Source organism: Schizophyllum commune (assembly GCF_000143185.2).
Source record: "Schizophyllum commune H4-8 unplaced genomic scaffold SCHCOscaffold_14, whole genome shotgun sequence".
Classification (NCBI taxonomy): domain Eukaryota; kingdom Fungi; phylum Basidiomycota; class Agaricomycetes; order Agaricales; family Schizophyllaceae; genus Schizophyllum; species Schizophyllum commune.
In genome coordinates this window covers 57,026-83,718 of record NW_026089551.1, presented here as the reverse complement: position 1 = coordinate 83,718, position 26,693 = coordinate 57,026, and the positions used below count along the sequence as shown (strand labels likewise).

The window sequence follows — 26,693 nt, the reverse complement described above, 5'->3', positions numbered from 1 at the left end:
AGCCATGTGCTCCAAAGCTGCGGGTCGGATGTGCATGATTGTCCGTACTGGTCGACGCTTCGACGGCATTGAGAATGAAGCGGTAGTTCGCGAGCCTCAACGCCGTGCCCAAACAAGATATGTCTTTCCCAGGAGGTAGGTAGACATACAGTGTATGACCATGTGCGGCGACGAAAGCATTGGGCGCAATCTGCGCAAGTGCGAGGGAGGGCTTTGTAACCGGGACGAGCTGCAAACTTGACGAAGTTGCCAACGACGCAGGCGGCCCCGCCTAGTGCAGTCATAGGGGGAGTTCAAGAAGATCTTGAAGAGTGAGAATCTTGGAAAACTGCGGCGAGACGCCCGATGGTTCGAGCTGACGAAGAACTTGAAGGGGGTCGGGATATGTGCGGTGCCCAAATCGTCATGTCTGACCTTATGATGAGCGGCCTCTTGCCAAGTTCCGCTCGTAATCAATCTAAATATACGACTGCAGACGTTTATGAGCGACATGTGTGGCTCAGAGTTCGAGGATGACGCACCTTCTCGTGGGCGCGGCGGCTCGATTACTCTGCCCTTTGTTCGCGACCCCGGCGTTTTGGGTGAAGGGACAGCCATCCTTCATGAATAAAGAGTCTGCGCTCTACGTACTGCAAGACCTAAGGTGAGCGTCAGGCGCAGGTCCGCGATGGTGATAAGTCGCCACGCACCGATATACGCGGTTCATCCGGACAATGCCTGCCACTATGGGTTCTTATAGCGCAGAATGTCGCTTCGCGTCAACATTCTGGATGCACGCAGAGTCAGGGAGTTCAGAGAGAGCACCTGAGGCCGCCGCGTCGGCGCCAGTATGTCCCTACGGCTCTTCCGACGCAGGGTTCGTAACGTTCGGTGATTCACACAGGAGGGAGGCCTTCGCTTCACAAATACGGCCGCAACAGACCCAGGTTACTAGCAAAGAAATGGTATAGATGAGAGAAAAGTTCGAATTGGCATTCCGGTTGATGGAGGTGGGGGACAAGTCGAACAAAGCCTTCCAAATTGGGATCAACGTCGGTGCCAAACATGCGCAAGTGCAGCCTTGTAGTTGTACTGCCTTCGTCCCTTCTCATCCTTAACTCCCACCATCATGGACTGCGGGACCTTGCTCCTTCCTTCCTTGCTGCCAGTGAAGACATGCTCAAATGCTGCGATATACTACTTCCCAATAGCAAGGAGTTAACGATATGTAGCTCGAGCCTGCACTAGTACTATGTCGATCCGCGAGGCGAGGTTGCGGCAAGGTGCGTCGCCGACTACGTCTCGTCATCAACCTAACCAACATAAGTCTGTCTAGGTCGTACTAATAGGCTGGTTGGTAGCGCGGTCGATGGTCATCTGATGCGCCTTGAGCCTGGAAACAGATGAGGGTAATGCTTGTACGTCGCGCCAGCTTACGCGTCTCCGCCTAGCGTGCCTCTCATAGACCGAATCTCCATTAACAAGCCCATTGTTAAATGCTGCACACCCGAAGCCATGCTTTTTAAGCTGCTCTCCCTCGAATCTTTCTATCAAGGTTGACGCCCTACATGATTACGGTTGAGGGCTTACGGACAATCACTCGATCCGCGATTGCCAACATCAACAGCACCCGCCGGCCCTCGTAACCGCATGCACTATACGCAAATGCATGAACTCTCCGAATGACCTCTTGGCTCCCATCTACGCACGCATCACCTTCAAGTCAAGTTACGACACGCAAGCCCATTATCTTCGCGCCCATGGTGAAGAATCCACAGCTGACACGAGTTGTCGGCGCACGGCTCTAGCCCTACGCCTTTCTACGGACGTCTGCCTTGTACAACATGCGCCGACCGTCCGTCAAGCAGCCGCGACACCGCTGGTCTCCACGGCTGTCAAGGCCCGCACTGGAATCGCATCATGAGAAAACAGGGCTGATAATCTGATTGGCTGCTAGCGCACCACACATTCGACCCCGCGCGCTCTCCCTACGCTCGCCTGCTTTTTTGGTGCGTCTGTCGCCGTCTTCTCCTTCGACAATAATCCTCATCAATCAAATACGCGCGCAGCTTCATGCCCAATCCACGCGCCTACGCTGGTGCCCATTCTACGCGCTCGACTGAAGGGCCCGCTCCTCCGGTCAATCTCGCGCGGCGTAGTGCGTATGCACGTAGATGTATGCCTTCACACCCTCGCTGAACGTCATCTGCGGCGACGGGCCTTTGCTAGCACGTGCGTGACTCGCGCATTCGACTGTGTGGTTGCCTCCGGCGTCTTACGCGGAAATGCCAGGACTCACATACGCTGAAGGGAATGCAGGCTTCCACCTCAGTTACTGTTTCTATATTCATAGAGGTATGATGCACAATGGAATATTTCTATCGTTCCTTTGCCTTCGCGACGGCCCAGCCTAGCCGTCTGCTTTGTGAGATTGAATCGGCTGGCGAGCGTTCTTACCTCCTGTGCTTAGCGCTGCATCGGTTCAAGATGTACATAGGAAGCTTGAAGGCGAAGCAGCGAAGAAAAGATATGTCGGAGAAATCACGGAATCGGCCTATCGTCTCGCGCGGGTCCCGCGTATGGCCTCTGCTGTGGCCGGCTCGGCGGAAGGGTTCAGCAGCTCTCTCGCTTCAGCCGTATGTCAATAACATGAGAGGCTGTGTCCTAGGATTGGTTCTCACGCTATTCTAGGTCGGCGAAGAAGTCGCAGGTGATGGACGGGCGATACACGGGCGTCGATTGATCAATATACCAGCCGGCGATACCTTGTCTTCCGCGCTTGTTGCAGCTCCCTCGTTGACCGTGCTCATCGAGACTTCGAGAACTACCGGACATGTTACGTCCATCTACCCCGCCAGCATCGCGCTTGGGATGGCGCGCGAAGCTCAACCCGCGCAATTGGGGTTATAGTCGCTCAACTACTTCAGCGCGGTCGATTTCTAGCGTTGGCAGCTCATCAGTCCTCCTGTCAACTTACGGAAGTCCTGGACTCGCAGTCCCCGCGCCTGAGACATGCTCACAGCTAGACATGCAAGGGCTGTCACTTCCGGCTGAGGGTGATACGAGCACGCACTCTGGGACGACGATCGCCGCGCACATTCCATCGCCCACCCTCCCTCCTCCGGCCTCGTCCCCCGTGATCATCGAGTCGACGCCGGTGGTGCAATCAGAGTACCCTGCTTCTACCAGTTGCCCACCTTCCTCGTGCGAGACGATCGTCAATGACCCTTTGGTCCGTCTGTGGGAAGATGCAGTCAGGGAGTATCAGGCGAAAAGCGGTGTCGACCTCTCCATTGAGAGTGCGCTCCCGCTCGATCCGAAGGATGATATCGAGGGGTATATCAAGTGCCAAGAAGAACTGTTCAAGGGGTTCCGCGATGACGGTCCACGGTGGCTGCGCGCGCATCTGCTCCCAATCGCTACGGTCTTTCGAGCCCTCTGCGAACCCATTGGCGACACTCTCTCATCGGTAAGTATCTGACCAAGACCTACGTGCATCGTTTAGAGCTGACTGGGGACGCCAGACGTTTCCTCCTAGCAAAATAGTCTTCTCTGTGGCGGGCATCCTCGTCAAGGCGAGTACATTGGATGGCGCACAATATGTCTAATGACAGGATGCTTGTTAGGCATCACTGACGGTGCATGCGGAACTCGAGGCGGCGAGCGAGGCGTTTGATGCAATCAGGTCTCAGCTCTTCGTTCTGAAAGCAGTCTCTGACGCGCACCCATCCGTACGAGAAGCGTCCGTGAAGCTTCTGGTCCGAGTCCTCGCCGTATTCGGGGCTATCATGAAGTTGCGGAAGGAAGGACGCTTCCGTAGGCCCATTGACTTCTCAATCGTACAAACGCACTCATCATGTTCTCGTAGGACAATGGTTGAAATGCCTTCGCGACACGATGCCGCTCTCGCAAGCTCTGGAGGAGTTAGGACGCATGACTTCGCAACATCGGGGTGTGGTATCCGCGGCGATGTTTGAGACCATCATGAAGGTGATGGCTACGCTGTCGGATGAGACCAACTGTAAGTTATGTGTTCTTGATCTTTTGCCACCGCTTGCTATAGCTCTACTTTCAGGGAACAAAGATATTCGCGGCTCGATCAAGGCGAGCTTCGACGAGCTATTGAAGCTTGTGCGTCAGAGTAATCAGGGTAAGCTGCAATATAACCTAGAGCCGTACAGACTAACTCTCAAGTATAGCCAGTATTGACGGCTTGAAGCGTATTGAAGAGAATTTCCAGGCGCAGTTGGCAGGCATCAGCGAGGTAGTCGGTATGTCCTGGCTTTCTCTTCCCCTCCCTTGTTGACGTTATTGTCTAGTGGCCGCAAGGGTTGAGGATATTCTGAGATGGCTCCAATGGCCTGGTTACTCGGTCAAGACGGCGAAACTCATCAATGATCGCGTACCATCGACTTGCCGCTGGTTTCTCGAAGGGGAGGTGTTTGCCAACTTCAAGAGGGTTCGAAATGGATCCATTCTACTACACGGTCAAGGTAAGATATCAAGTGTTTTACTACAGCAATTATTGATCGGAAGTCAGCTGGATGCGGGAAAAGTACTATCATGTACGCCATGCGAGAACTCGCTTGCGAGATCGTGCTTGTTGCTAATCTATCTGAGTCCAGGGCCGCCGCCATGCAAGATTTGGAACTTCACTGCGCCTACGAGGAATGGAACGCCCTCGCTGTTATCCACCTTTTCGATAGGACGGACCATTCCCAGCAAAACATAATCTCGCTCCTGACTTCGCTACTCTCTCAGCTTGTGCTTCACCATAAGGAGCATGCCATCCCCTACCTGACCAAACCACAGGCGCGTACAGCTGGAAGTGTTGCAACGCGCGACCAGATGGAGCGCGCCATACATGCCATACTTTCCGACATAAGGTCTCGTGTCTTCATCCTTGTCGACGGCTTGGACGAAGCAGATGATGAGAGGATTGTCCACTTCCTTCGGCACCTTCGTATACACCCGACGGTCTCGCTCCTGGTGTCCAGTCGTACGATAGTGGCCATCGGGGACCTATGTCAAACTGTCATTTCCGTGGATGACGATCGCGCGAACACTGATGTCGCCATTCTTGTCGAAACATCCCTCGAGACCGGTGCTCTGAGGTCTCTGAAGGGAACCGTGCTCGAGAAGAAAGTGCACGACAGATTAGTCAAAGGAGCCGATGGAAAGTGAGTTGAACGCGCTTTTCATTCTTCCCTGAGAGTAACCTTCCTAAAGCTTGCGTTGGGCCGCACTGCTTATCGAAGACTTGAGGAAATTGGTCGGTATCCCGGTCCAGCTGTCTCGTCGTCTCGAATCGCTACCAAGATCCCTCATTGAGCTATACAAGCAGCGATTGGATGTCATCGACAAGGACGTACAGACTGACGTTCGCCGCGTTCTGCTCTGGCTCGCCTGCTCCCGGGAAGCTCCTTCGCGCATAGACTTTGCAAGATTGCTCGCCTTCGATTATTCGGGCACCTTTCCTGTCTACGATGACACGCTCGTCCCTCACCAAGATGCTGCCATGAACACGATTGACACGATGTTCGTCACAGCGGTGCACAGCATCGTTCGCATCGCGCATGCATCAGTACAGGAGTATCTGCTCGAGCAAGAAGCTGAATACTCTGGCAATTCACATGCTCTGTTGGCGCGCATGAGTATCGCATATGTCGCCGGCGCCCGCCCTGTTGACCCACGTTCGGATCTCGCCGTCGGCTGGGTCTCTTTTATCGACATGGCAGGGATGGGTTGTTACTACGAGCTCGAGAAAGACATCGCCGCGATGCTTCGTCAACTACGTGGACGACCTGACGTGGACATCGTTCTCGGGAAGGCACTGCGTCTCGCTGCACAGCTAGGCCATGAGCGACTAGTAGAGCTTCTCCACGACAAAGGAAGAGGCATAGACGATGCTGACGGTGATGGGCGGACTGCTCTCCACCTCGCAATATCCGAAAATCATTGCAAGGTTGCCAGCATGCTCATTGCACAAGGGGCAAGCGTGGATGCTGCGGATGATCGCAACCGGTCCCCTATATTTCGCGCTGCCCAGTGTGGCCATAAAGGAGCGGTGGAGCTCCTCTTACAGTCGGGGGCGCGAGTAGATACTCAAAGCCGGGTGGGCTTTACAGCTCTCCATTATGCGGCGTGGCAGGGACAGAGCGAAATCGCCTGCCTGCTCATTGCGCGAGGGGCCAGCGTAGATGCTCGCGATCACAGCAACCAAACACCGCTGCATCTCGCTGCGAGATTTGGTCACAAGGATACCGCGGACCTTCTCTTGCACGCTGGGGCACAGGTCGAGGCCACCAATGATAAGGGCCGTGCCGCTCTTCATCTTGCAGTCCGAGAGTTCGATAACGACGATGTTGCTCGACTGCTGCTGGAAGCTGGCGCGGACGTAGGCCCTCGCGAGTCGATTGGTGGATATACGCCCCTCCACTTTGCGACCAACGGCCATACCCGCTCCATCCGCCTGCTTTGTGAACACCGTGCGGATATGGAGTTTCGAACTGGCGCGGACATGACGCCCTTGCATTGTGCAGCATACCGTGCTAGCGAAGAGGCTGTGCAGATACTTCTCGAATTAGGCGCTGACGCGGGGGCTCGTGTCAACAATGGGATGATCCCAATGGATATGATAGGACGGTGGGAATACGCTGAGAAAGATCCACGGCGAGACCAGCGTATTCGGAATATGCTCTTGCAAGCTACGGCGATAGAGGGTCCAAGGCCTTCAGCGATGTCCCCTTTGTGCGACTCTCCGCTTGATAATCCTTCGCCCGAGCCTCCTCTGGTTGAGTCTCCCCCGCCCAAGACTCTATCCGAGCCCCCTCCTCCTCCATATCGTGTGTGGCTTTGCCCGATTTAGCTCCGCGACGTAGGCGCTACGACCTCCACAAACACGTGAGGTGAGTAAAGGTTGCTCGATCTGTCGTCTAGAGGTTGACAGCGTGGCGGAAGGACACAACATGCCGTTCTAGCGGAGACGTCGATGCGAAGGGACGAGGTTTCCCGGAGATGGCGCAGGATATGTCATGGCTGACGATGCATCTCTTGCTTACTGCTATGATACGGCGACTGCCAGTGTGTGAATTTCCCACTACACGTATCACCAGGCGAGCGTCGGGATACTTGGTCTGGTGTCGGTATGGTGTGAGAGAACGATTGAATATGTGTAGGAAACGATATGATATGAAGCAAGCTTTGCTATATACGTTGGCGAGCGGGTATGTTAGCGCGAGGAGCAGATCGTGTATCGAAGCATACATACGAGGGTACTATGATTTTGTGGCGATCTACGTCTTGAGCACCTGAGGCAGTAATCGGACCGCTGGTCGAATGGTCCTCCATTCTTCAGCGCGCAGCAAAGGAGCAACATCGCCTGTTGTCGAAGAAGCGGACGTCAAGTCGGCCGAAGGTGAGTGTACCCGACCGTTTGCCCATTGGGCGAGATATCCCTTCAACCGTCTAGATGCACAGTTGAACTTGAGCGATGGTGTCATGTTCGGCGAGAGAAATCGAGGGGATTCTGAGGCCGAAGTCGACGACGGTCGTTGTCGATGAGGCCAACGTGAAGACGAAGTTCGCGAGCCCGAACGGCGAGTCCAGCGGAGGCTGCTATTGGCCCAGAGATAGCACTCCGTATGGTTGACGCTCATGTACGAGAGCGAAGGCCTTGGGTGTTATCCGCGGTAGTGCGAGCGGTACCTGGACGGCCGGGACGTACGCCGAAACTGACGAGGTTGCGGTGGATGCAAGCGGTCTGGTAGCGCAAAAGCGTAGCTGGAGTTCAGGAGGCTGCCGACGAGTGTATATCCGGCAACGGCGAGGCGAAGGACGCGTAGCTTGGGCATGATGATGCTCGTGAATGGGGGCGTGGGGTATGGCGCGTGCCGATCGTCGTTTCTTGCGTTGTGTCGAGAGATCGGCGTACACGAGACGTATTGGACGAATTGCAATGCGCTGATACAAGTACCACTTAGCGGAAAAGTCATGGTGAGGGAGCAGAGTACGCACCTTGGGACCGTTGTCAGCTCGATCACGGAGAATCCGCTGTCAGCACTTCGGGTGCGAGGGCAGACGAGTCTATGTCTTCAAGAAGAGCAGATTAGAGGTGCTTTGGAATGTATGAGATAGCTGTTGAGGGGGTCAGACGGCTCAGGACGTGCGAGTGTGCGTCGCCACGTACCGGTATATGCGATCGGTGCAGTGTTCCTGCGCCGAGCCGCTCCTCAAAGTTTGCTCGCGCGTGTGGAATCACAGAGGGGCAAGCACCCAGTCACCTCTCCCGGACGTATTGTTCCTGCCCAAGCACCCGATGGTCGCTAGCCGAGGACGTATTGCATTCGTAGAGTTCATCGAATTCTTTGAACCATATACATGAGCAGTGCAAGAGCAGTGGATGCTCGTTCTCTCGGGGCGGATGCCGAGATTCAGCTGGTGGAGTCGGCCGTCCCTTGATTCTAATGAGAACATGAACGTCGAGGACAAGTCGAACAAAGCCTTCCGCATTCGGAATAATGGGCTCGACAAACACTGGTAAGCAAGATCAACCTCAGACCGGTTCCTCGGTTTGTTCCTATCTCGCTTGATATATCCATGCTCAATTTCCTCTGACAATATATCCGAAATTCTTGAAGGTGATACAGCTCGCCTGTTTGTAGACAAACAACGCTCGCCAAGGGCTCCCTGCACTCGCCAATCTAGGATATCGCCCCTTGTCTATCGCGATCTCTTTCCGCCTCTCTTCAGTACTCACATATCGTGGCATGTACCAGCGGTACGAGACATCTCCGGGTCTACCTACAACAAAGAGATCAACATTCGTTGTAACACCCCCGCGCCCGGTCATACTTCTGCCCACCCGTGGACCCCGCATGCCTGCGAATCATAAGAGACTCTGAGTAGGATGTGAGCCGCAACCCTCTTCTCGGAGCGAAGAGACGTGTACCAACTACCTGCATAACTTACGCCATAGAAGCATGTTGGCGTGCTAGACCACGAGCGAGTGGACACAGGACGCCCCAGTACTGGTGAGAGACTTGCTGGAGGACGGAATCGACCTCGTCTTAGTCAGTTGTAAGTGGTGTTGGTCGATTGTATGCGGCTTCGTCGTCGGCAAGCTGAAGACGTCTCCTCTCTTTTGGATGGGACTGCAGGACGTCGCGTGCACGACTGAACTTGTCCTTGCTGACGAGGACGGTCACGACGGCGAAAGGTCGCGGCGTCATTTATGGAGCCCGACGAGAGTCTTGCACATGTCCTGCAGGTACACACGTAGGCGGAGAGACAGGACTTGAGCTGAACGAGAAGGATCGGGCGTCGCGGTCACTGAATAAGACGACACGGGGATAGGATACGGCGACATAGGACTGGACACGACGACGCGTGGGCGTCCTCGCCCGTGATATGGTCGGCAGTCGGAAACCTCTCGGTGGATTGGACGAATTGGCTTTGACGTTGGGTGTCGAGGTTATTGCTCTACAGGCTGAGCGAGAGTAAGTATGCGAGAGAACGATGATGTTCACCCAGCAAGACGTACCTATCGATGCTCTGGCATCAGGCGCAGTAGGGGTATAACCAATACCTCCGCGAGGGGAATGATTGCATCGCGCGTGGGTGGAAGGATGTCATCGCTTCAGGTCGAAGTTGACGTGAATACTTGCGTCGCGTAGGGGGTCGGAGCGGATCGACGCGCCGTGTAGGGGCTCGGAGAAAGTATATGTGCCGCGTAGGGGTTCATGCTATGAGGTCGACGGGTGAGATTGGTTCGGCGCACGCGATGAGGGCGAGTTGAGGGGTTTCGTGCCAGCGTGGAGGATGCCCGCACCGACAACATGACGTCGAGAGCGTTTGAGCGTACGATCTGAGTGTACGTAGTATTGGCGGAAGGTGAGGCTGGCAGGAGGCGAGGTGGGGCGAGGGTGCGATGAGATGAAGGCGGCTTGGACTGTATGAGGGATGCTTGAATTGTATGCTTCGGCTTGACGGGAGAGCGTTGCTGGCGTGTCTTGGTCCTGGCCGGATGCTGCTGATTCATATGAAGCTGAGCAAGACGAGATACGTGGACACGTATGAGCTTTGGTGGACATATGCCTTGTCGAGAGGTGCGTACAGGCGAGACGAGGATCGGGCTTGATGTTGGACGCGCATTGAACGAGCGGGAGGGCCACATGATTCGTGTATTGCCAAACGTACGGCGCACGGGCTCATATGAAAGCATGGAATACGACGACAAGCCCTGCGCACGATCAGGACGGCGAGTGCGAGGGAGCGATGAGACGTACTTGTTCGAGTTCGTTCCCTAGCGGGATTGAGAGTGAGCAGTGGAAGGAAGATGAGACCCTGCGCTTGAGCAGCCGTCATAGGCTTGTACACGGTCGTATGTTTCTTCTGCTGAGGAAGGGGCAAAACAAGCCGGCGTGGAGCGAGGGCAGGCGCGTCGAGGAAGATCAGCTAAGCAGGTGAGGGATCGATGGGAGAGCATTGAGGCGTCCGAGTTGACTGTTCATCGCTGCGTCGTCTCGGGGATTGGAATCGTCTTGGGGAAAATCCTTGGGTAGGGCCTGAAGAGAACGTCAGCAGCTGCCCGCGCGCGGGACGGCGCGTCGACGCACCAAGCCCTGACGGCGTCTCGATCTGGCCAGGTAGCCATCTCCTCCTCCCTCTTTGAATGCTAAGTATGGATGACACGGGGTGACGCGCGCAGAGTTGTGCGAGCGCATTGGTCCGACGTAGATTCCCATGATCGCTGTTCTATCCGCTTCGTGCGTGGCGGGTCACCACTCGTTGACGATGATGCAGCATCAAGCGCTGTCAAGAGAGAAGCACGACGTATTTTCAGAGATAGCCGCGGTAGAGACACGACGACGAACGCAACGCGTATAAGGTAGAGTCCGAGAAGGAGGGAGGCCCGTGTGGCTCACTTCCGTTTGCACCTGATTGGCTCCTTCCCATTTCGGACCTCCGTTTCTCAGTCTCGTCCTTGTCTTCGACCATCACGCTCCTTTGCGCTACAGATTGTCTCGCCTTCTACATCCCACCTTCTCATCTTCCCTGCGGCACAGAACAAGATGCGGCCTGCCATAAACTATACTGGCGACCCAGCGCGGTTTAAGGTAATCATTCGAACGTCGGCTTTCCCTGAAACCGAACCTTCTGCTGACTGACACTGACCTACCCACCAAAAATGGTCCCAACTGAACATTGTATCGGCACGACTGGTTGCGCAAGGGATACCACGCTCTCAACGGTGCCATCGCTTGCATGACCAGCACTATCAGGTCCTCGGTAGTATATCGGCTAGTACACCCGCCTGTCACGCGGGAGAGCGGGGTTCGACTCCCCGCCGAGGAGCTTTTTGCTATCGCGGACGGCATCGTTTGTCGTCTGCACGAGGGAGACCTGGAGCAAACTGCCGCGCAGCTAACGTTGCTCGGCGCAGCCACCTGCTCTACCATGTATGTCGTCGTAAAGACCGCTCCATGCGAGAAGCGCGCTCAGCAGTGCATTTCTGCGTACAAAGACCTTCAGAAGCGCAGGCTTTGACCATCGATCACAAAATGGGAACAATGACACGGCATGTTATTGTTCGCCAATGTGATCATTGGCGGTATAAAGGATGACGGCGCGGTGAGGTAGCTTTCCCCACGGCCCCCAAAGGCGAGAGATTAGAGCACCCGAAAGGCGCTTACCGGTGCACACTCATTGGTGAGCACCCATGCAGTACCCGCTGGTGCCCCATTTTCTAATAGTAATCCCACAGCCGAGCAGACCCGTGCCCGCCACACAACGAACGCACGCCGCACAGCAAGCGCGCCCCAGCCCGCCATCAGCTGTGCACCACCCTTCGCTAAGCGCCTCATTGCCCTTTGCTAACAGCGCCTCATTGTCCCAGGCGCCTGCGCCATCACCCTAAGCGCCCACACCCACTCCTTTCCTTCTGCCGCATCCTCCTGGTCCATGGCCTTCCCGCCTGCCATGATGCACGCTCCCGTGTACCCGCCGTACTGCGACCCCTCCGGCTACCCCGGCCCGCCGACCTACTACGCGCCGATCTACCACGCGGGCGCCCCGCTAGTTCGCGTGCCCTCACACCACGCGGCGCCTGCCTCTCGTCCTGCCGCCTACGCTCCTCAACCCGCCGCTTATCTTCCTCGTTCCGCCGCCTACCCTTCTCAGTCCGCCGCCTATCTTTCTCAAGCACCACATCCGCCCCCACAGCCGCGCTACGACGGCGCTAACCAGCCGCGCTATGATAGCGCGAACCCGTTCGGGAATCCTACCTGCAGGCAATATTGCCGCACGGCGGGGACCCACGAACTCTCTCCGCAGGATATCAACGCGTCTCCGTCCGCGCGAACGCGCCAGGACGCCCTCACGGCTCTGCCTAGCAGCGCCATGCCGCATGGGTACCCGCGCGTGCGGTGTGAGATCCCAATGGGTGATAGCTGGGCGTCGAAAAGCGGGAGTCCCTCTCGAGCACCGACTCTCGCAGGGTACACCGCGCGCTGCGGGCTCGCGGGCGTCAGCGGGCGGCATACCGTCAACTTCTACGACGTCGACCAGATCGCGGGCGCCCTCGTCCGCGCTGCGGGGTCCAAGCTCAGCGCGGACGACCGCAGGCCGCAGACCTTCGTGGCGCGGGTCCTCGGCCGCGCGCAGGTGCAGCTCAGTGTGGCGCTGCACGCGCTGCTTCTCTTGAGAGCGCGTTCCTCGATGTTCGTGCTCGCGTCTGTCTCTCCTGAGCAGCGCCTCCTCGCCGCGCTCTCCCTCGCGCACCGTGCGGGCACGGAGGTCGGGATCTGCACGGGGTGCTGGGCGCATATTGGAAACTACTGTTGGGCGGGAGAGGGGAGGGCATGGTTGGGGGCGGATGCCTTTGTTGATGGTGTCGCGCCGTTTAGCAAAGAGGCGATGCGCAAGCACACGGAGGGCCTCCTGCGCGCGATCGGCTTCAGCGTCCATGTAGAGCGCGCGGAGCTGGAGAATGTGGCGCTGGAGATTTTGCGGTCGAGAACGCCTGAGGCGACGAGTGGGCGGTCGAGTGAGTCTCGGACACCCAGTGTGGCCGATGGTGAGCGTAATCCGCGCGCTCGGCTGCCTCCGACGTATGCTGAGCTTGCAGACCGACCGCAGACGGCAGCGGCGGGTGCACGGCGAGCACGTCATGGACATTCATCCTCGCATCCTCGACCACACGCATCTACGGACCACCTCGTCTATGCGCCCTCGGTCTACGACGATGCGGGCCACGAGCCGAACTACGACGGATATGTGCACACGTACCCTCCTTCCACTTCAAGTTCCGACTCTCGCTCGCGCACGCTCTCGCTTGGGGCCGGCGCGCGTATGCTGTCTGCCGCCGCTCAGCAGCGCGTGGGCGCTTTTCATCATCGGCCCAGCCCGCTCGTCGTGTACGGCGCGTCGGGGTACCTGGCTTGAGGGCGATGGCTCCGCAGATTGATCTCACCTGCGCGTAGAGGCACACTTTTCACGCGTGATTATCATTTTCTTTCTCTTTTTCCCCATCTACTATCCTCATTGCTATCTCGCGATCTCTGCTTCATCATGGATCCTTGGCCACGTCTCTACATCTCCTCTTCATTTCTCTAGACGCATGCATGCTTTCCTTTTTCACTCTCGACTTTCCCAGCCATTGTACACACTCAGGATCACTGACATTCTCACTCTTTATTCTGTCTCATTATATCAAATTTCTCGTCTCTCATAACTGATTGCTACACTGCTATACTGTTTGTATAGATAACGGGACGGTTTGTGGGACTCTCCGGCTTTGGTGTTGTGCACATGTAGAGTATACCACAATCGCACTAGTAGTGCTTGCGCATCGCCGGTGACTCTGAAACCTGCATGGCCGCCGGGCTTAGTAGAGACATCGGTAAGTATCTGCCTCCATACGAGCTCTTCTCTTCTCTACCAACCACAGCCGCGAGCTCAAACCGCCGCGGACTTTTTTGGTCCTCAAAACATCGGTCACGTGCTGTCGCGTGATTTCGGTTACTTCCGGCGCGGAAGCAAAACGGAACCAGTTCTCTGATCGGCCGTCTTCTTCACTTGGTTTTCGCCTCCATGCCCTCTTAGAAGTGCTGAATTATCGACGCTCCAAAGTGGAATCTGTACTCGCCCTGGATTGCAAGCACAAGAGAGACAAGCCGGCGATGATACTCGCGCGATCGGCGCTGAACGCAAGATGGCCTTCGCAACATCACAAGGGCAGTATACTCTTGCGCTGTGCTAGGAAGAATGGAATATACGCTCTTTCTTGACTACCGGGGGCATGCCTTGAAGGTTGACTCGTAGTCGGCGCCTCACGAAGAAGCCATGCCGATACTGAATGCTGCGTTCGGCATGCACCGACATCATACGGCCATGGCCATTTTCCCATGACACCTATAGACCTGCTTCCACAGCGCCTATTCGACACCGCTTGCTCAACTTTATACCTACCCATATTGCGGCGCTGGACATGGACGGAGATACTCGAGTGAGATCTGTTGGACCTGCTTTGGACGGTGCAAAGGACGAGGAAGCCATCGTCGAGATCTGGCGCGCTGCTGTCGAGCGATATGAGCGCGATACCGGGATGAAGCTTGCGCTACTTCTTGCCGACTCTGTCGATGTCGTATCCGCGAGCTCGATCGAAAGCTTCATTGACGAGCGCGCCGAGTCTTTCGCCCTATTCCGCGCTGGTGGGGGCGCGCGAGCACGCAAGTGGCTGAAGCCAATCGCTGCTACGGTTCAGCTGCTCTCAAGCTGCTTGGGGGATGCAGTGACACTCGTGCGTCTCTATCTCTCTCTCTCTCGAGATCTCACTGACGGCGCTCCACAGCCCTTCTCACCTATGAAGGCCGTGTTTGGCGCGATCGGCGTAGCTATCAAGGTGCGTTTCCAGACGTGTTGGCAGCTCAGTCGTTGACAAGACCCGTCTCCTTAGCTGTCGATCGAGGTGACGAAGGACTACGACGCGGCAATGGACGCCTTCGAGACCATTGCAGACCACCTCGCGCGCATCAAGATTGTCGGCGCCAACGAGACCCTCCGCGAGCCGTCAGTACGGGTCCTTTCCCAGACACTCGTCGTAATGGGAGTCATCACGCAGCTTCAGCGAGACGGACGCTTCAGTGAGTGCTATACCGATGCAGCGGGAGCGCATCCCTCAGGCTCGATCGTTCATCAGAGACATGGCTTCACAAGTTCAAGCAGTCGCATGAGCTGACAGAGGCTCTGGCGGACCTGCAGCGTCTGGCTACAAATCACCACGAGACACTCTCCGCAATAACACTGCTCAGCGTTGAGAGGACGATGGACCTTCTTGGGCATAGCATGACTTGTGCGTTTAGCCCCCTCGCAGCTTTCGAGTCGATCTCAACTTCCTTCAGCCGTACAGCAAGAACAAGACATGACTCGCACCTGCCTCACTCGAATCGTGAAGGTCGCTCAGGAGATGCACGGTACGTCTCGACTTTTTCTTCAAGTGCACGCGGAAGGGCTTACTGCGACATCATATAGAGATGATTAGGTCAAATGCGCTCACGATCGATCAGCAAGTACACGCCAATCGAGCAATCCTTGAGGATATTCAAGGCATTCTTCTCCTCCATTCTGAGGCTTATCAGCATGATAAAGGTAGACTGCTCAATTGACGAGTGCCAGCTAGCTCTGGGCTGATGCCTTCGCAGAAGACGACGAGATAGACCGCATCTTTGCCTGGCTGCGCTGTCCGGACTTCTCAATCAAGATCAACAATCTCTTGCAACAACGTGCGCGCTCGACTGGTTCCTGGTTCCTCGATGGCGAGGAATTCGCTAAGTTCAAGGTGGGGGCTGCGCGCTTCCTTTGGTTGCACGGTAAAGGTGCGTCGTCAGCTTTTACGGAAGTTCTTGTACCAATGGCTTCACGCTCAGCGGGCTCGGGGAAGAGTACTATAATGTATGTGTTGATATGGTGTTTCACCCCTTCAAGGCCTTATGTGCTTTGCAGCGCAGCAGCCGAGCGCGACATCAGAACCATTTGCAATACGCCCGGGTCCTCTTTAGCCTTGTTTCACGTCTTCGACGCGACGAACAACGCTATCAAGAGAAATCTAGAAGTTCTCTTGGCCTCTCTGTTGTGTCAGCTTGTTCATCAGGAGCACCGGGCTGTCGACTTTCTCTCGCGCGCCCGCAGGGAGCATCTGCGCGGGATGCGACAGCCGTCTCTTGATGAGCTGCGGTACTACATAAAGCACCTACTCGGTGAAGGCCAACACGTATTTCTCACGATTGACGCTCTCGACGAATCTGACGATATAGGAGAGGTCCTCAGACTGCTCGGCGAGCTACGAGAGCGGGAACAAATCTCCATCCTCGTCTCTAGCCGGTCCGAGCTGGCGGCCAGGGATGAACTCGAGCGTTTGGCTGACGGTCATGTTCTCATGTCTACGGAGGTGGTTGCTAGAGACATCGGCATTATGCTGAACCAAACGCTCTCGAGGGATGGGCCCTTGGCAAAAATTCAGAACCCTCGCTCGGCGTGTAGGACACTGACCTCCGGCGCCGACGGAAAGTATGTCACGCCTCTCGAGCTAGTGCAGCGCAGCTTACTGACTATCGTGGTAGCTTCCGTTGGGTCGCTCTACAAGTGCAGCAACTTTCTCTCGTCGCTGCTTTCCCTCTCAAAGTGGTTGAGCGCCTCGCATCTCTGCCTCCTGATCTCCGCGCCCTCTACGACGAAGCGCTTTCCAAAATCGACGAGCGTGATCACGCCGATGTTCGCCGACTCTTCATGTGGCTACTATTCAGTCACTCGTCGCTGCGGAAAGAGCAGTTCGCAGAGATCATGTCCTTTGACTACTCCCGGCCTGTACCTGTCTTCTCGCGACGATTCCGTCCATCTTCTGCGAACGAGGTCATCGCCCTTGTTGGATCAACATTCTTGACAGTTGACCCTCAAAGTGGCGACGTTCGCTTCGCGCATGCCTCCGTCCTGGAGTACCTGCGCGCGCTACCTCCATCATCCCCTTTCTACAACACTCATGACGTCGCGCTGCAGCAGCTTACGGCGACTTGCGTCGGTTATTTGATAACATGTGGCTACTACCAGGACGGTTGGGCTCTCGAACTCATGTCGCGAGGAGGCAAGGTGCCTCTGTACACGCACGCGGCCGAGCATTGGCTCAACTACGCTAGGACTGTTAACCTCTCTGCATGTCCTGAGCTAGAGGCGACCGTCATGTACTTGCTCATGTCGAACGAGGTTCAAGAGAGGTGGAAAAAGCTATGGAAAATCATGAATCAGCCTGAATCCTGCTCTCAAACGACTCAGCCCTTGTATGCTGCGCGCGAGGCTCTGTCACCAGACCTCGTTGACCTCATCCTCCGCTATCTTCTTCCAGACCCCAATCATCGGACCCCGGAGATGGCCGAGGATCTGTCTTCACAGTGGCTGAGGCTGACGCCGATCATGTTTGCCATTACCAGTGGTCGAGGACGCGGAGATCGATCTTGCAGTGCGCCTGATCGAAGGAACTACCTTGTCGCCAAGTTAATCCAGGCGGGCGCAGACGTCAACGCCTTTGTACGTGGACGAACACCATTGCACTACGCTGTCGTCGAGGGCGACATCGGCATCGCGAAGATGCTTATACGAGCAGGGGCCGACGTGAACGAAGAAACATGTGGACGACCTAGGAGGCTTCCGAAGCGCGGTTCGCCCGAATACTACGCGATACGCAGGACCGACTCATGGAAACAGGAGTTGTCGTTGCCGGACGAGCGCATTGCCTCATCATCGGATTTGCTCATGCACTTCACCCAGATTCAGACCCAGTGGCGGCATCTTTTCACGGAAGACCTGTGCACCCCGCTGCAGCGTGCTGTACGCCGCGGTGATATCAGAATGGTCATCCTTCTGCTGCGCGCTGGCGCACGCACGGATATGCCTGACGATGCCGGCGTGACGCCGCTTCATGAGGCCACTTCCAGAGGTCTTGACAAGATCGTGGACCGCCTGCTAGCTGCGGGAGCTAGGTGGAAACCGGATGTCGAGCGACAGCCTCCGTCGTTGCGCTTGGAGTATGCGAATCCCTCTCCACCTGGAACCAGAACTCGTGCGTGGAGCCGCGGCCGGAGTATGTCTTTCCCGCCCTTGAAAGGGGTTCACAGCGATACGTCCAAGATCAAACATGTCTATACGCTGCGGCCATTTGCAGCGTCAGTATTTGGTCGCCATCCGGCGCGCTTCAAGCACTTTGAAACTCGGCCCACGCCCGACCTGGAAAATTGGTGGGAGACGCAGGTGGATGCTTTCGAAGAGGAGGACATCCCCCCCCCCCCCCCCGAAATGACGAGCTCGTCGTGATCGGCGCTAGGAAAGGTCGAGGAATCAGCGCATGTAGAGCATAAGAGGTGTAGTGGCCTCGCAAATCAGGATTGTCCTCGACCATGACTTCGTTCCGGTTCACCTCGGCTCTGCTCTGCGCAACTCACTAATATATACCTCGCTACGACATGTATTGATAGCTATTGTTTCTTGTTTCTACACTGCGCAGACTCCTAGCGCCCTTCAAATTGTCGCCCGGCGGCTTTTACCTTAATGGGAACACCTCTCCTACTTCGGCATGCCTGCTGTAGTGACCACCACACTAGCGCCCAAGAGTTGGCGAACGCGCTCACGCCTGGCCGGGCTGTTCGATAGCTGGCTGTTGGTGCCGATCCCGTCTACAGGTACCCGACCCATACGATTCGAACATATGGGATCAACGCCAGCTGCAAGGAGAAGCCGAGCTATCTCTTCCGCCTCGTGGAAGGCTGCGACGTGCAGAGGTTGGTTTCCGTCGTCGTCTTGGCAATTCGCGTGCGCCCCGCCGTTTATGAGTGCGCGGGCGACCTCAATATTGGGGCGCGGGCAAAGAGCTGGGTGATCCGACCCATTCTGCGCGGGCCCTTCCGCCGCTACACGCTCTTCCGTCGCTGACCGAAGGATGTCTCCCGTTGCTGCAAAGTGTAGGGCCGTCTTCCCAGTCTTCTCTCGCGCGTTCACATCCGCGCCACGATCGAGAAGAATGGACACGACACCCAGGTGGGCGCCTTTGGTCGCATAGTGGAGTGCGGTACAGCCGTCGACGTCGCGGCTTTCCGTGTCAGCACCCGCGTCGAGCAGTACGTTCATGGTATCCTTCTGACCTTTCAGAGCAGCGGAATGCAAGGGCGTGGAAGCGAGCTCGTCTCGGGTGTGGACACTCACCCCATGAGAGACGAGAAGGCGAGTGATCTCGACATGACCAGTCCATGCTGCAGTGTGGAGAACGCCGGGACCACCGTGACCCGCGGGATCAGCTCCACATAGGAGGAGCAGTTCGATGATCTCTTGGTGGCCCATGTAGACAGCGTGGAGCATCGGGGTGAGCTGTGAGCTATCGCGAGCATCAATATCCGCCCCGCCGGCGAGGAGGATACGAGCGGTGCGCGTAGAGCCATTCCGACATGCGTAATGTAAAGGCGTCGTATCTGAGTTGTCATGGGCATTTGTGTCCGCGCCCATATTGAGCAATAAGGTCACGACCTCGTCACGATCCTGCGCAGCAGAGAGATGGAGTGGTGTGGCATGCCTGCGCTCGCGGACATCGAGCTCTGCCCCTCGAGACAGGAGCATACGTACGAGCTCAATATGCCCGTTCTCTGCTGCAATGTGCAGCGCTGTGCTGCCATAGGCGCTGGGGTCGTCCATAGGCACTCCGCTGTCAAGAAGGAGGGCAACAACGTCTTGGATTCCGTTCATAGCAGCGGTATGTATCGGAGAGTACTGCTCGAACCGCGTGGCCATGTCCGCCCCCCGTGCGATGAGCTTGCGCGCGGCCTCGAGGCGACCGGATAGAGCTGCAGTGTGCAGCGGCGTGAGCCCGTACTTGTCGCGCTGCTCGATGTCTGCGCCGAGGTCGAGTAGCGCGGCTACCGCATCGTCGCAACCTCTTTGCACGGCGTAGTGGAGGGGAGACGACTCGTGATCGACGTCGCGAGCTCCGATGTTGGCCCCGAGCCCGACGAGGAAGCGTACTGCGCTCGCCTGCCCGGATATGGCGGCGGAATGGAGGGCCGTGAAGCCGTTATTGCTTCGAGTCTCTATGTCCAAGCCACGGCTAACGAGCAGAGCGACCATATCCTCGTGCCCGTACGCAGCTGCACAGTGCAGCGGCGAGATACGGCCTTCGGCGCCATTCAGTTTCGCTACGTTCATCCTGTCCAAAAGCAAGCAAGCGATACCCAGATGGTTCTCTCGCGCGGCGTAGTGGAGGGCAGTAAAGTCAGGTTCATCGCGAGCGTCGACGTCTGCGTCAAGTTCTTCAATCAGAAGATTGACGAGCAGCGCATGCCCTATCTGAGCGGCGGCCTGGAGTGCGTCGCTGAGATATTCCGATCCGCGAAGCCCCTGTAGCAGAGTGAGGGTGTCCCGCTCGAGGTCGGCGTAAGCACCGGTGCCGGCCTTTGCTACGTGTGCGACCCAGGAGTACGTCAGGTGGTTCGGCTTCTGTGGACGCGTCTCCTGGTCGGTGTCGGGCATGGCGCTGAGGCACGCAAGGCCAGTAAGAGCCATGAGCGAATGTGCGAGCTCGGGGTCGATATGAAAATCGGACGTGGGCGGAAGCGCGAGCAAGTAATCTTTCACGGACGCATGCGCGAGGCGTACCTCGTCATCGTGAACAGAGAGGAAGGTCGACCCGACGAGCGAGAGGACCGCATCTGCCGATGACGGTTGCAATCCGGCGTCGTAAGATGGGATACGGTCAGAGTAGTCGAATGCGAGAAGTTGCGCGAAGTCCATCGTGGTCAAAGGTACGCACGCCAGGAGTAACCAGATCAGCAGGCGGTGCACATCTGCGCGATCTTCAGGATCGATCGCCTGCAGACAGCGATCGTACGTCTCGCTCAGAGACTTGGGCAGTGCTTTTAGCTTTTGGCGGACCTTCGCGGGGATCCCGGCTATCCGAGACAGTTCGCGTATCTGTATCGCGGTCCAGCGGAAACTGAATGCTTTTGTTAGCATGGTCGCCGCGATTTTCGAGGAAATCTGACGTACCTCCCATCAGCCCCGGCGGTGAGAGCCTCGCGCACGAGGTCGGTGTCCTTGACTTTTCCCAAAGTACCGCCCTCGGCGAAAGCCCCGCGGAGTACCGTGCCAATATCGCCTTCCACCAGGTCCTCGCGCATGATGACGCACGAGTCGCAAAGGCTCGCCAAGCGATCTCGGAATACCACCTCCCCACGACTAGAGAGCAGCAGCTTCACCTGCTCATGCGCGCGAAGGTGCTGGAGAAAGTCGAGGATCTCGCCATTCTCGTCGTCCGCCTCGTCCAGTGCATCGATGACGACGAAGGTCGTGGTGGACGAATTATCCAAGACGCTGTCGAGCTGACGACGTAGCGCATGCGTCGACGGCTGGGAATGCCCATGCATATTGTCCTTGTGAAAGCGGAGGAGCGAAAAGAGGCTCTCAACCCGGAGGTGTCCGAGTTGGCATAGCAGCGCGGATAATAAAGCGCGCAAGTTACGAGATCGGGAGGCATTCGTGGCGTCGAAGAGGTGGGAGAGGACGAGGGATTGAGAGTCATGGAGGAAACTGGTAGCGCGTAGATCGTTGAGGGCGCCGGCGCTGGGGATACATTGAGTCGCTGTACGCGGGCAAAAACGTATGCAAGGGCTCACATCATCGTGCTCTTACCGCTTCCAGCTAGAAGTTTGTCAGCAGGTGAATGTCTGGACGGGCGCCAAAGCCATACCTTTCCCTTGTAACCACAAGAAACGCTTCTTACCGGTCTTCAGTGAAACGAAGTCGTCGCCATCGAGAAACCACGCGCCGGTCGAGGGCGTGCGGTGATGCAATAGTTCATTCAGTCGCGGCGAAGAGTCCTGGTATTCAAGCCACTTGCATATCTTATCCATGTCGGCGGATGCTGCGACGGAGTGTGAGTGTAGATACGCAGAAGGGATTCTGGAGCTCACTTCTGTCATCTTCGACAGCAGCGAGGTGGTGGAGGAGGGTGCTCTGCAAGCTCTCGAGGATGACTCGATTGTTGATCACCTCCTGGCAGGTCGCGGAAGAGCTGCGCTTGACTTCATCTGATGCACGACAGATGGATATCAGGAGTCGCATTCACGAAGCAGATGGCTCACCATATACTTCCTGGGCGATCTGCGCTATCGACGTCAAGCATTGACGGTTCATGTCTTTATCTTCCGCTGCCCCTAAGACCCAGTTAGTTTTAGGTCACAGCAGAACGCGCCAAGGACTTACAATGTATGCTATCCGCGAGCATAGAAAGCGTCTTCTGCGAGGTCGCTAGAGTCACGGCAGAGACTGCTTGATGGTGACTGGTCGCAAGTCGAGCGAGATCATCCAACGCTGAGGACACTTCCTTCGACTGAGCCAGTCTCTTCAACCAAGTTCCTAGCATAATTGGTCAATACGGGCGCCTTGGGTGGGGATGGGCGGCTTACGTATACGACCCTCCCTCTGTAGTTTCGTGATCACGCCGAGCACGGTGAGAATCTGCGCGAGAAGCTTGACAGACGCTTCCCGCAAGGTCGGATGCAGGTCGCCCTCGACTGCGGGCTGTATGATACGCAGGTGGGCCTCCATCGTCTCGAATGCCGTGCAGACAGCGTCATAGTCGTCCTGTATAGCGAGAGAAGCCTGCATATCATGTTCAGCCCTCACATCAGACCAAATGCGATGAGATCTCACCTTCACCAGCTCTCCGACTGCAGCGAAGACGGCCTTGCCGGGAGCGAATGGCTGTAACGCAAAGGAAGTCAGTACGGTTCCTTCTGTCGCTCATGAGCATTTGGCGACTCACGATACCAACGGCCTCTCCGATGAGGCCAGACAACGTACCCACCACTTCGGCGATTGGGCGGAGACGGAGAAGTAACGGACCTGCACCGCCCTCGCGAAAGGTCGTGAAGGAGGCCTCGTGCTGGCATACGTAGTCAAAGATCGCGTCTGCGGAATCGAGCTTGCGAGTAGATAAAGAGCCCTTAGTCGACTCGCGCTGGGCGGTGGCTACCAAGGGCGTGCTCGACTTTGTCCGCGTATCATTCTCGTATCTGGCTACGGCCTCAGCCCACAGAGCGGCGAGCGTGTCGATGATGGCTGGTTGTGGCTTCGGCGCCGAGGATGTCGGAGGCGGTGTATAGCTAGGCGGGAGACACATCGTCGGCTACGAAATGCGCGCGTTGTCGAGCGGTAAGCCGTTTCGCCGGCGCGTAAGGGCGCCGCTGATGTAGCGAGACGACCTTAAAACGTTCTTGATGGTACACGACCTTGTCAGCACATACGCTGGAAGGAAGAGCTGGGCCGGCTTAGCAGCGTGTTCTGGTGCCAGCAAGTGCCGAGGCGCCGCGAGGTGTTTAGCCTGATGAACTGTCAATGCGCGCTGATTGAGCGGCGAATAAGAGACCGAAGCGCAAGGAGCAAACGAGGAAACATGCCAGTTCCTTTCAGAGCGCAAGGGTGTCTGACAAAAGATACTCTGGGCACTTCCCATGACTGGAGTTATGTATGTACGCTCGAATATGTCCAGGGTTCGACCTCTTCAAGTTGCATCGTTTCTTCGACTTTTGGAAGACGCGAGAGCATTGGTGAGTTAACTGTATAGCATTTCATCGGGTGGAGAGAATTACATTGTGAGGGAAGTGCGAGACAAAGGAGCAGCCGTACCACCGAGGAGACAACATGATGGTCGAAAACAAGCCACGGACAGACCGGCCCGTAGCCCGCAAACTCCCGGATTATCACGTGCAGACCACGCGAGCTCTTGTCTCCAACTTTCATGATCTCGACCTTACGCAGCCTTGCGAGGCTGATCGCTTCTGCTCCTCCTGGGCTCCAAATCTTACAGGGGCTACAGGTGAGACTCGTGCTCGAAGGTTCCTTCGACTTCCTGTCGGCATGCACAATTTTCATGCTTCGTGACCCCTCTCAACCACCTTGAAAGATCGCGCACCGGAACGATGAGGACCATGAGCTTTCATATTCACACAGGGCCCCGCACGAACGACGTTTCTGATGGAACAATGTCCTCCCTCGCACGGACAGGAAGCCAGCAAAGCTGTAGAACCCTCGCGACTGTGGCGTCACTTCTACATCCGCCGAGATGAACGTGTGCCATTGTTCCGTTCTCGTTACTTCCGCGAGGGGCACGAGTTTCCCACCGTCTCTGAGTCGTCAGCGCGGTCACTGCTCCGTCGCCCTTCTCGGCTTTCATCTCATCAAACATACTCTTGTCACGTTCGTACTGGGGCGTCTTCTACAATGCGTACCTGGCGAGTCTCGTCAAGCGCACCCTGGTTGCTTTCATTTCCCGACGGCAATCTTCCGCCTTTCGTTATGTGTTCCAACTCCGTTCTTGTTGACGACTCTACTCCGTTCATGTTCACGGCCATCTCGGGGTGCGGCGCATGTGAGTACGTGGCCGCTGAATCCGCCTCTCAATGCGCTTTTTCATGAAGCACGAGAAGCGACGCGGTCATTCAGGCTCACACTCACCCTCTCCGCAGGCTCTGAGGTGCTTGACTCAACGAACGGGTCCAAAAATTTACGCTTGACGCGAACCGACGCTCGACAGTCGATGATCATCACATAAACAACGAAGTCCCTCCTTTTCACTCTCCTACCCTCCTTTCATCTTCTCCCCTCATCCATCCGGAAACCCGGCGCGGGAGCTCAAGACCATCCCGCGGTAATTCAATGCTATCCAGTGCATCGGCTCCGAACCCGCTCCATCCTCATTCGCTAGCCTCCTCCTCGCGCATGGTCCATTGCTTCTATGCCTTGAGATACCTTCATTGAACTCTGTTCCATGCCGTTCGCCCAGCTTCGTGCCGCGTGCGCGGAAGGACCCCCTCGCATCTAAGGTTTGTCGGTAGCATCTAGGCGCAGATCTCCGCTCTCACACACGGCGAACCTTCGCAGGTATCCTGGGATTCCTGGATCGTCGTACACGCCACTTCGGGAATTATTCCTGCCCCAGCGGCTGGCGACATGGACAGGACACAAAGCACCGTATTCATGCGCTCAAATATCCAAGCAACGCTCGAGTCGCTCGCTCTTAGCAGTATCTAGCCAGACGCTTCTACTTTGCTTTGTTTCTCGAGAGCAATGGTCAACAAATTCGCCTTCGACCGGACCGGTTGAGCTCTGCAAGGGTTGCTGTCACGTACGACCGTGTCCGCGCAGGTGCGTCTGTCCTAACTATCGGACTTCGCGTATGTAATGCGGCCACAGCTACGCTCGTATTAGAGCCCAGCGAGGTTGAGTCACTCATGCAGGTCCATATGCATCCGTAACGTCAAGAGGGTCTTTCGGTCCGTATGCGCAAGTGTATTCGTCACAATGTGCGAGGACATGCATGATGTTGGGCTAGGGTATTCGTCACGACGGGTGAGGCCACTTGTCGCAATGCGCAAAAGCATGTGTGGCAGGCTGAGAAAGAGACAAAGATGCGTGGGTCCTGATGTGAACGCCTACGAGAGAAGATGAGAAGAGCTCGCTCCTGCATCTCAAAGTCCCGCGCTTCGGACCGTCCCGATAACGAGGGATTATACTCGGCCTCGAGGACTGCGCGCTCATGTCTTCAAGCCGACCCGTCAATGCGTCTGTCAGCTCGCTGGAGAGGTCTACAAGCTTAGTGTGTTTTACCTCCATGATCACTGAGCTACGCTCTCAACTCAGTTCACCTCTACACGCCCATTGGCCCTTACCCCGCCCCCCAGCTCACATCGCATCTAATCTCGGCCATCATCCCCACTTCTTCCCCTTCATCTCCCTCCTCCCATCGCCCGGCATCTCACTGAATGCTTCGGCGCATCGGGCGCATCCTTCTGCCGCATCGTTGTCCCTCGGCAAGGGACGTTCGGCAGCGATGGCTTCGTCGAAGCGTTGGACGTGCATCCCGAAGCACAGATGAGCATAGCCGAACCTTTCGAAACGCCGAGGGACATCGCTTCGAAGCACGTCTTGACAACTTTGGTGTCCGGAGACAGGGAGATGAACGGGCGCCACAGGTTGAGCACCCTTGGCCGCTCCAACCCACATGCACTGTTCTCTGCGGTGACGAGAGGAGTTTACAGGTGAGGAGAACGGGGGTGAGGCTATCGGCGCCATCGGTATGGTTAGAATAGAGAGACGAAAAGGATGCCGAAAACGAACATCCCTCACGTGCATCGGTTCCGACGTTGCTGGCGGATGACATGGATTGGCACGAGGCGAGTTCCAATCCCAAACCGACGGAGAATCGAGCCTACTCGTGTTAGTTCCGTCTCAAAAGATCCCAGGAGCAAGTTGAAGGCTGAGTTTTGTCCAGAAGGTTATCCGTACTCTAGCGGAGTCTGAAGACTAAAGCAAGATAAATTATTAAGTCCTCGGTAGTATATCGGCTAGTACACCCGCCTGTCACGCGGGAGAGCGGGGTTCGACTCCCCGCCGAGGAGGACACCTTTTTTCCCTCTATGCCATCCACGACCTTCATCGACTCGACGCAAAGTAAACGAGCAGCTAGGACACCTTGCAAGACCGCAAAAGAGACAGCCAAGTCCGACTCAGCAATAGTAGAAAGGCCTTTATTTTGCGCAGAAGCGTGGAACAACTACTAAGGAGACGGTGCATAGGATATAGCTAGGCCACTGATAAAGCAAAGGAGACGGACTATATAATACATT

General features: G+C 56.4%; 10 protein-coding genes and 2 non-coding genes across 12 annotated transcripts; 5 read left to right on the top strand and 7 right to left on the bottom strand.

The window, feature by feature from the left end:
* Nucleotides 1-512: 512 nt before the first annotated feature.
* SCHCODRAFT_0237977 (uncharacterized protein) lies at nucleotides 513-6,886 on the top strand (the record flags this gene model as incomplete). Its single annotated transcript, XM_003027180.1, has 15 exons — nucleotides 513-643; nucleotides 740-856; nucleotides 1,228-1,262; nucleotides 1,937-1,988; nucleotides 2,049-2,137; nucleotides 2,467-2,615; nucleotides 3,002-3,448; nucleotides 3,606-3,795; nucleotides 3,848-4,000; nucleotides 4,043-4,129; nucleotides 4,179-4,250; nucleotides 4,299-4,472; nucleotides 4,520-5,159; nucleotides 5,209-5,797; nucleotides 6,848-6,886. The coding sequence occupies 15 exons, from the start codon at nucleotides 513-515 to the stop codon at nucleotides 6,884-6,886; spliced, it is 2,964 nt and encodes a 987-aa protein (XP_003027226.1).
* Nucleotides 6,887-7,520: 634 nt separating this feature from the next.
* SCHCODRAFT_01247316 (uncharacterized protein) lies at nucleotides 7,521-8,116 on the bottom strand. Its single transcript, XM_050341315.1, has one exon. The coding sequence runs from the start codon at nucleotides 7,971-7,973 to the stop codon at nucleotides 7,662-7,664; it is 312 nt and encodes a 103-aa protein (XP_050197354.1). The 5' UTR covers nucleotides 7,974-8,116; the 3' UTR covers nucleotides 7,521-7,661.
* Nucleotides 8,117-9,385: 1,269 nt separating this feature from the next.
* Nucleotides 9,386-10,340, bottom strand: SCHCODRAFT_02105684 (uncharacterized protein). Its single transcript, XM_050341812.1, has 4 exons — nucleotides 10,266-10,340; nucleotides 10,094-10,219; nucleotides 9,521-10,024; nucleotides 9,386-9,466 (listed from the first exon to the last, which is right to left on the bottom strand). The coding sequence occupies exons 2-3, from the start codon at nucleotides 10,199-10,201 to the stop codon at nucleotides 9,617-9,619; spliced, it is 516 nt and encodes a 171-aa protein (XP_050197353.1). The 5' UTR covers nucleotides 10,202-10,219; nucleotides 10,266-10,340; the 3' UTR covers nucleotides 9,386-9,466; nucleotides 9,521-9,616.
* A 90-nt stretch (nucleotides 10,341-10,430) lies between these two features.
* Nucleotides 10,431-10,724, bottom strand: SCHCODRAFT_02672881 (uncharacterized protein; the record flags this gene model as incomplete). Its single annotated transcript, XM_003026999.2, has 2 exons — nucleotides 10,431-10,544; nucleotides 10,596-10,724. 2 exons carry the CDS (start codon nucleotides 10,722-10,724, stop codon nucleotides 10,431-10,433), a joined length of 243 nt encoding a protein of 80 aa, XP_003027045.1.
* A 538-nt stretch (nucleotides 10,725-11,262) lies between these two features.
* SCHCODRAFT_t255 lies at nucleotides 11,263-11,334 on the top strand. Its single transcript has one exon. It is a non-coding gene; the product is annotated as a tRNA-Asp (tRNA).
* A 223-nt stretch (nucleotides 11,335-11,557) lies between these two features.
* SCHCODRAFT_02642514 (uncharacterized protein) lies at nucleotides 11,558-13,700 on the top strand. Its single transcript, XM_003027179.2, has 2 exons — nucleotides 11,558-11,688; nucleotides 11,744-13,700. The coding sequence occupies exon 2, from the start codon at nucleotides 11,941-11,943 to the stop codon at nucleotides 13,420-13,422; it is 1,482 nt and encodes a 493-aa protein (XP_003027225.1). The 5' UTR covers nucleotides 11,558-11,688; nucleotides 11,744-11,940; the 3' UTR covers nucleotides 13,423-13,700.
* A 709-nt stretch (nucleotides 13,701-14,409) lies between these two features.
* SCHCODRAFT_02753104 (uncharacterized protein) lies at nucleotides 14,410-18,339 on the top strand (the record flags this gene model as incomplete). The annotated part of the gene is made up of 10 exons (XM_050347272.1): nucleotides 14,410-14,779; nucleotides 14,831-14,881; nucleotides 14,936-15,122; nucleotides 15,179-15,331; nucleotides 15,381-15,452; nucleotides 15,511-15,627; nucleotides 15,681-15,854; nucleotides 15,906-15,930; nucleotides 15,982-16,545; nucleotides 16,599-18,339. The coding sequence occupies exons 1-10, from the start codon at nucleotides 14,468-14,470 to the stop codon at nucleotides 18,337-18,339; spliced, it is 3,396 nt and encodes a 1,131-aa protein (XP_050197352.1). The 5' UTR covers nucleotides 14,410-14,467.
* Nucleotides 18,303-19,257, bottom strand: SCHCODRAFT_086098 (ankyrin). The gene has a single exon (XM_003026998.1). The coding sequence runs from the start codon at nucleotides 19,147-19,149 to the stop codon at nucleotides 18,589-18,591; it is 561 nt and encodes a 186-aa protein (XP_003027044.1). The 5' UTR covers nucleotides 19,150-19,257; the 3' UTR covers nucleotides 18,303-18,588.
* Nucleotides 19,258-19,305: 48 nt separating this feature from the next.
* On the bottom strand, nucleotides 19,306-19,542 carry SCHCODRAFT_02456034 (ankyrin repeat protein; the record flags this gene model as incomplete). Its single annotated transcript, XM_050342576.1, has 1 exon — nucleotides 19,306-19,542. A coding segment is annotated over one exon (237 nt), but the record flags the coding sequence as incomplete, so codon positions are not given.
* A 33-nt stretch (nucleotides 19,543-19,575) lies between these two features.
* Nucleotides 19,576-19,923, bottom strand: SCHCODRAFT_02476546 (ankyrin repeat protein; the record flags this gene model as incomplete). The annotated part of the gene is made up of 1 exon (XM_050342744.1): nucleotides 19,576-19,923. A coding segment is annotated over one exon (348 nt), but the record flags the coding sequence as incomplete, so codon positions are not given.
* Nucleotides 19,924-20,099: 176 nt separating this feature from the next.
* Nucleotides 20,100-23,505, bottom strand: SCHCODRAFT_02693399 (uncharacterized protein; the record flags this gene model as incomplete). Its single annotated transcript, XM_003026997.2, has 11 exons — nucleotides 22,832-23,505; nucleotides 22,720-22,770; nucleotides 22,473-22,668; nucleotides 22,270-22,422; nucleotides 22,149-22,220; nucleotides 21,978-22,094; nucleotides 21,755-21,928; nucleotides 21,681-21,705; nucleotides 21,055-21,627; nucleotides 20,338-21,001; nucleotides 20,100-20,183 (listed from the first exon to the last, which is right to left on the bottom strand). The coding sequence occupies exons 1-11, from the start codon at nucleotides 23,186-23,188 to the stop codon at nucleotides 20,100-20,102; spliced, it is 2,466 nt and encodes an 821-aa protein (XP_003027043.1). The 5' UTR covers nucleotides 23,189-23,505.
* A 2,888-nt stretch (nucleotides 23,506-26,393) lies between these two features.
* On the top strand, nucleotides 26,394-26,465 carry SCHCODRAFT_t256. Its single transcript has one exon. It is a non-coding gene; the product is annotated as a tRNA-Asp (tRNA).
* The last annotated feature ends 228 nt before the right edge of the window (nucleotides 26,466-26,693 follow it).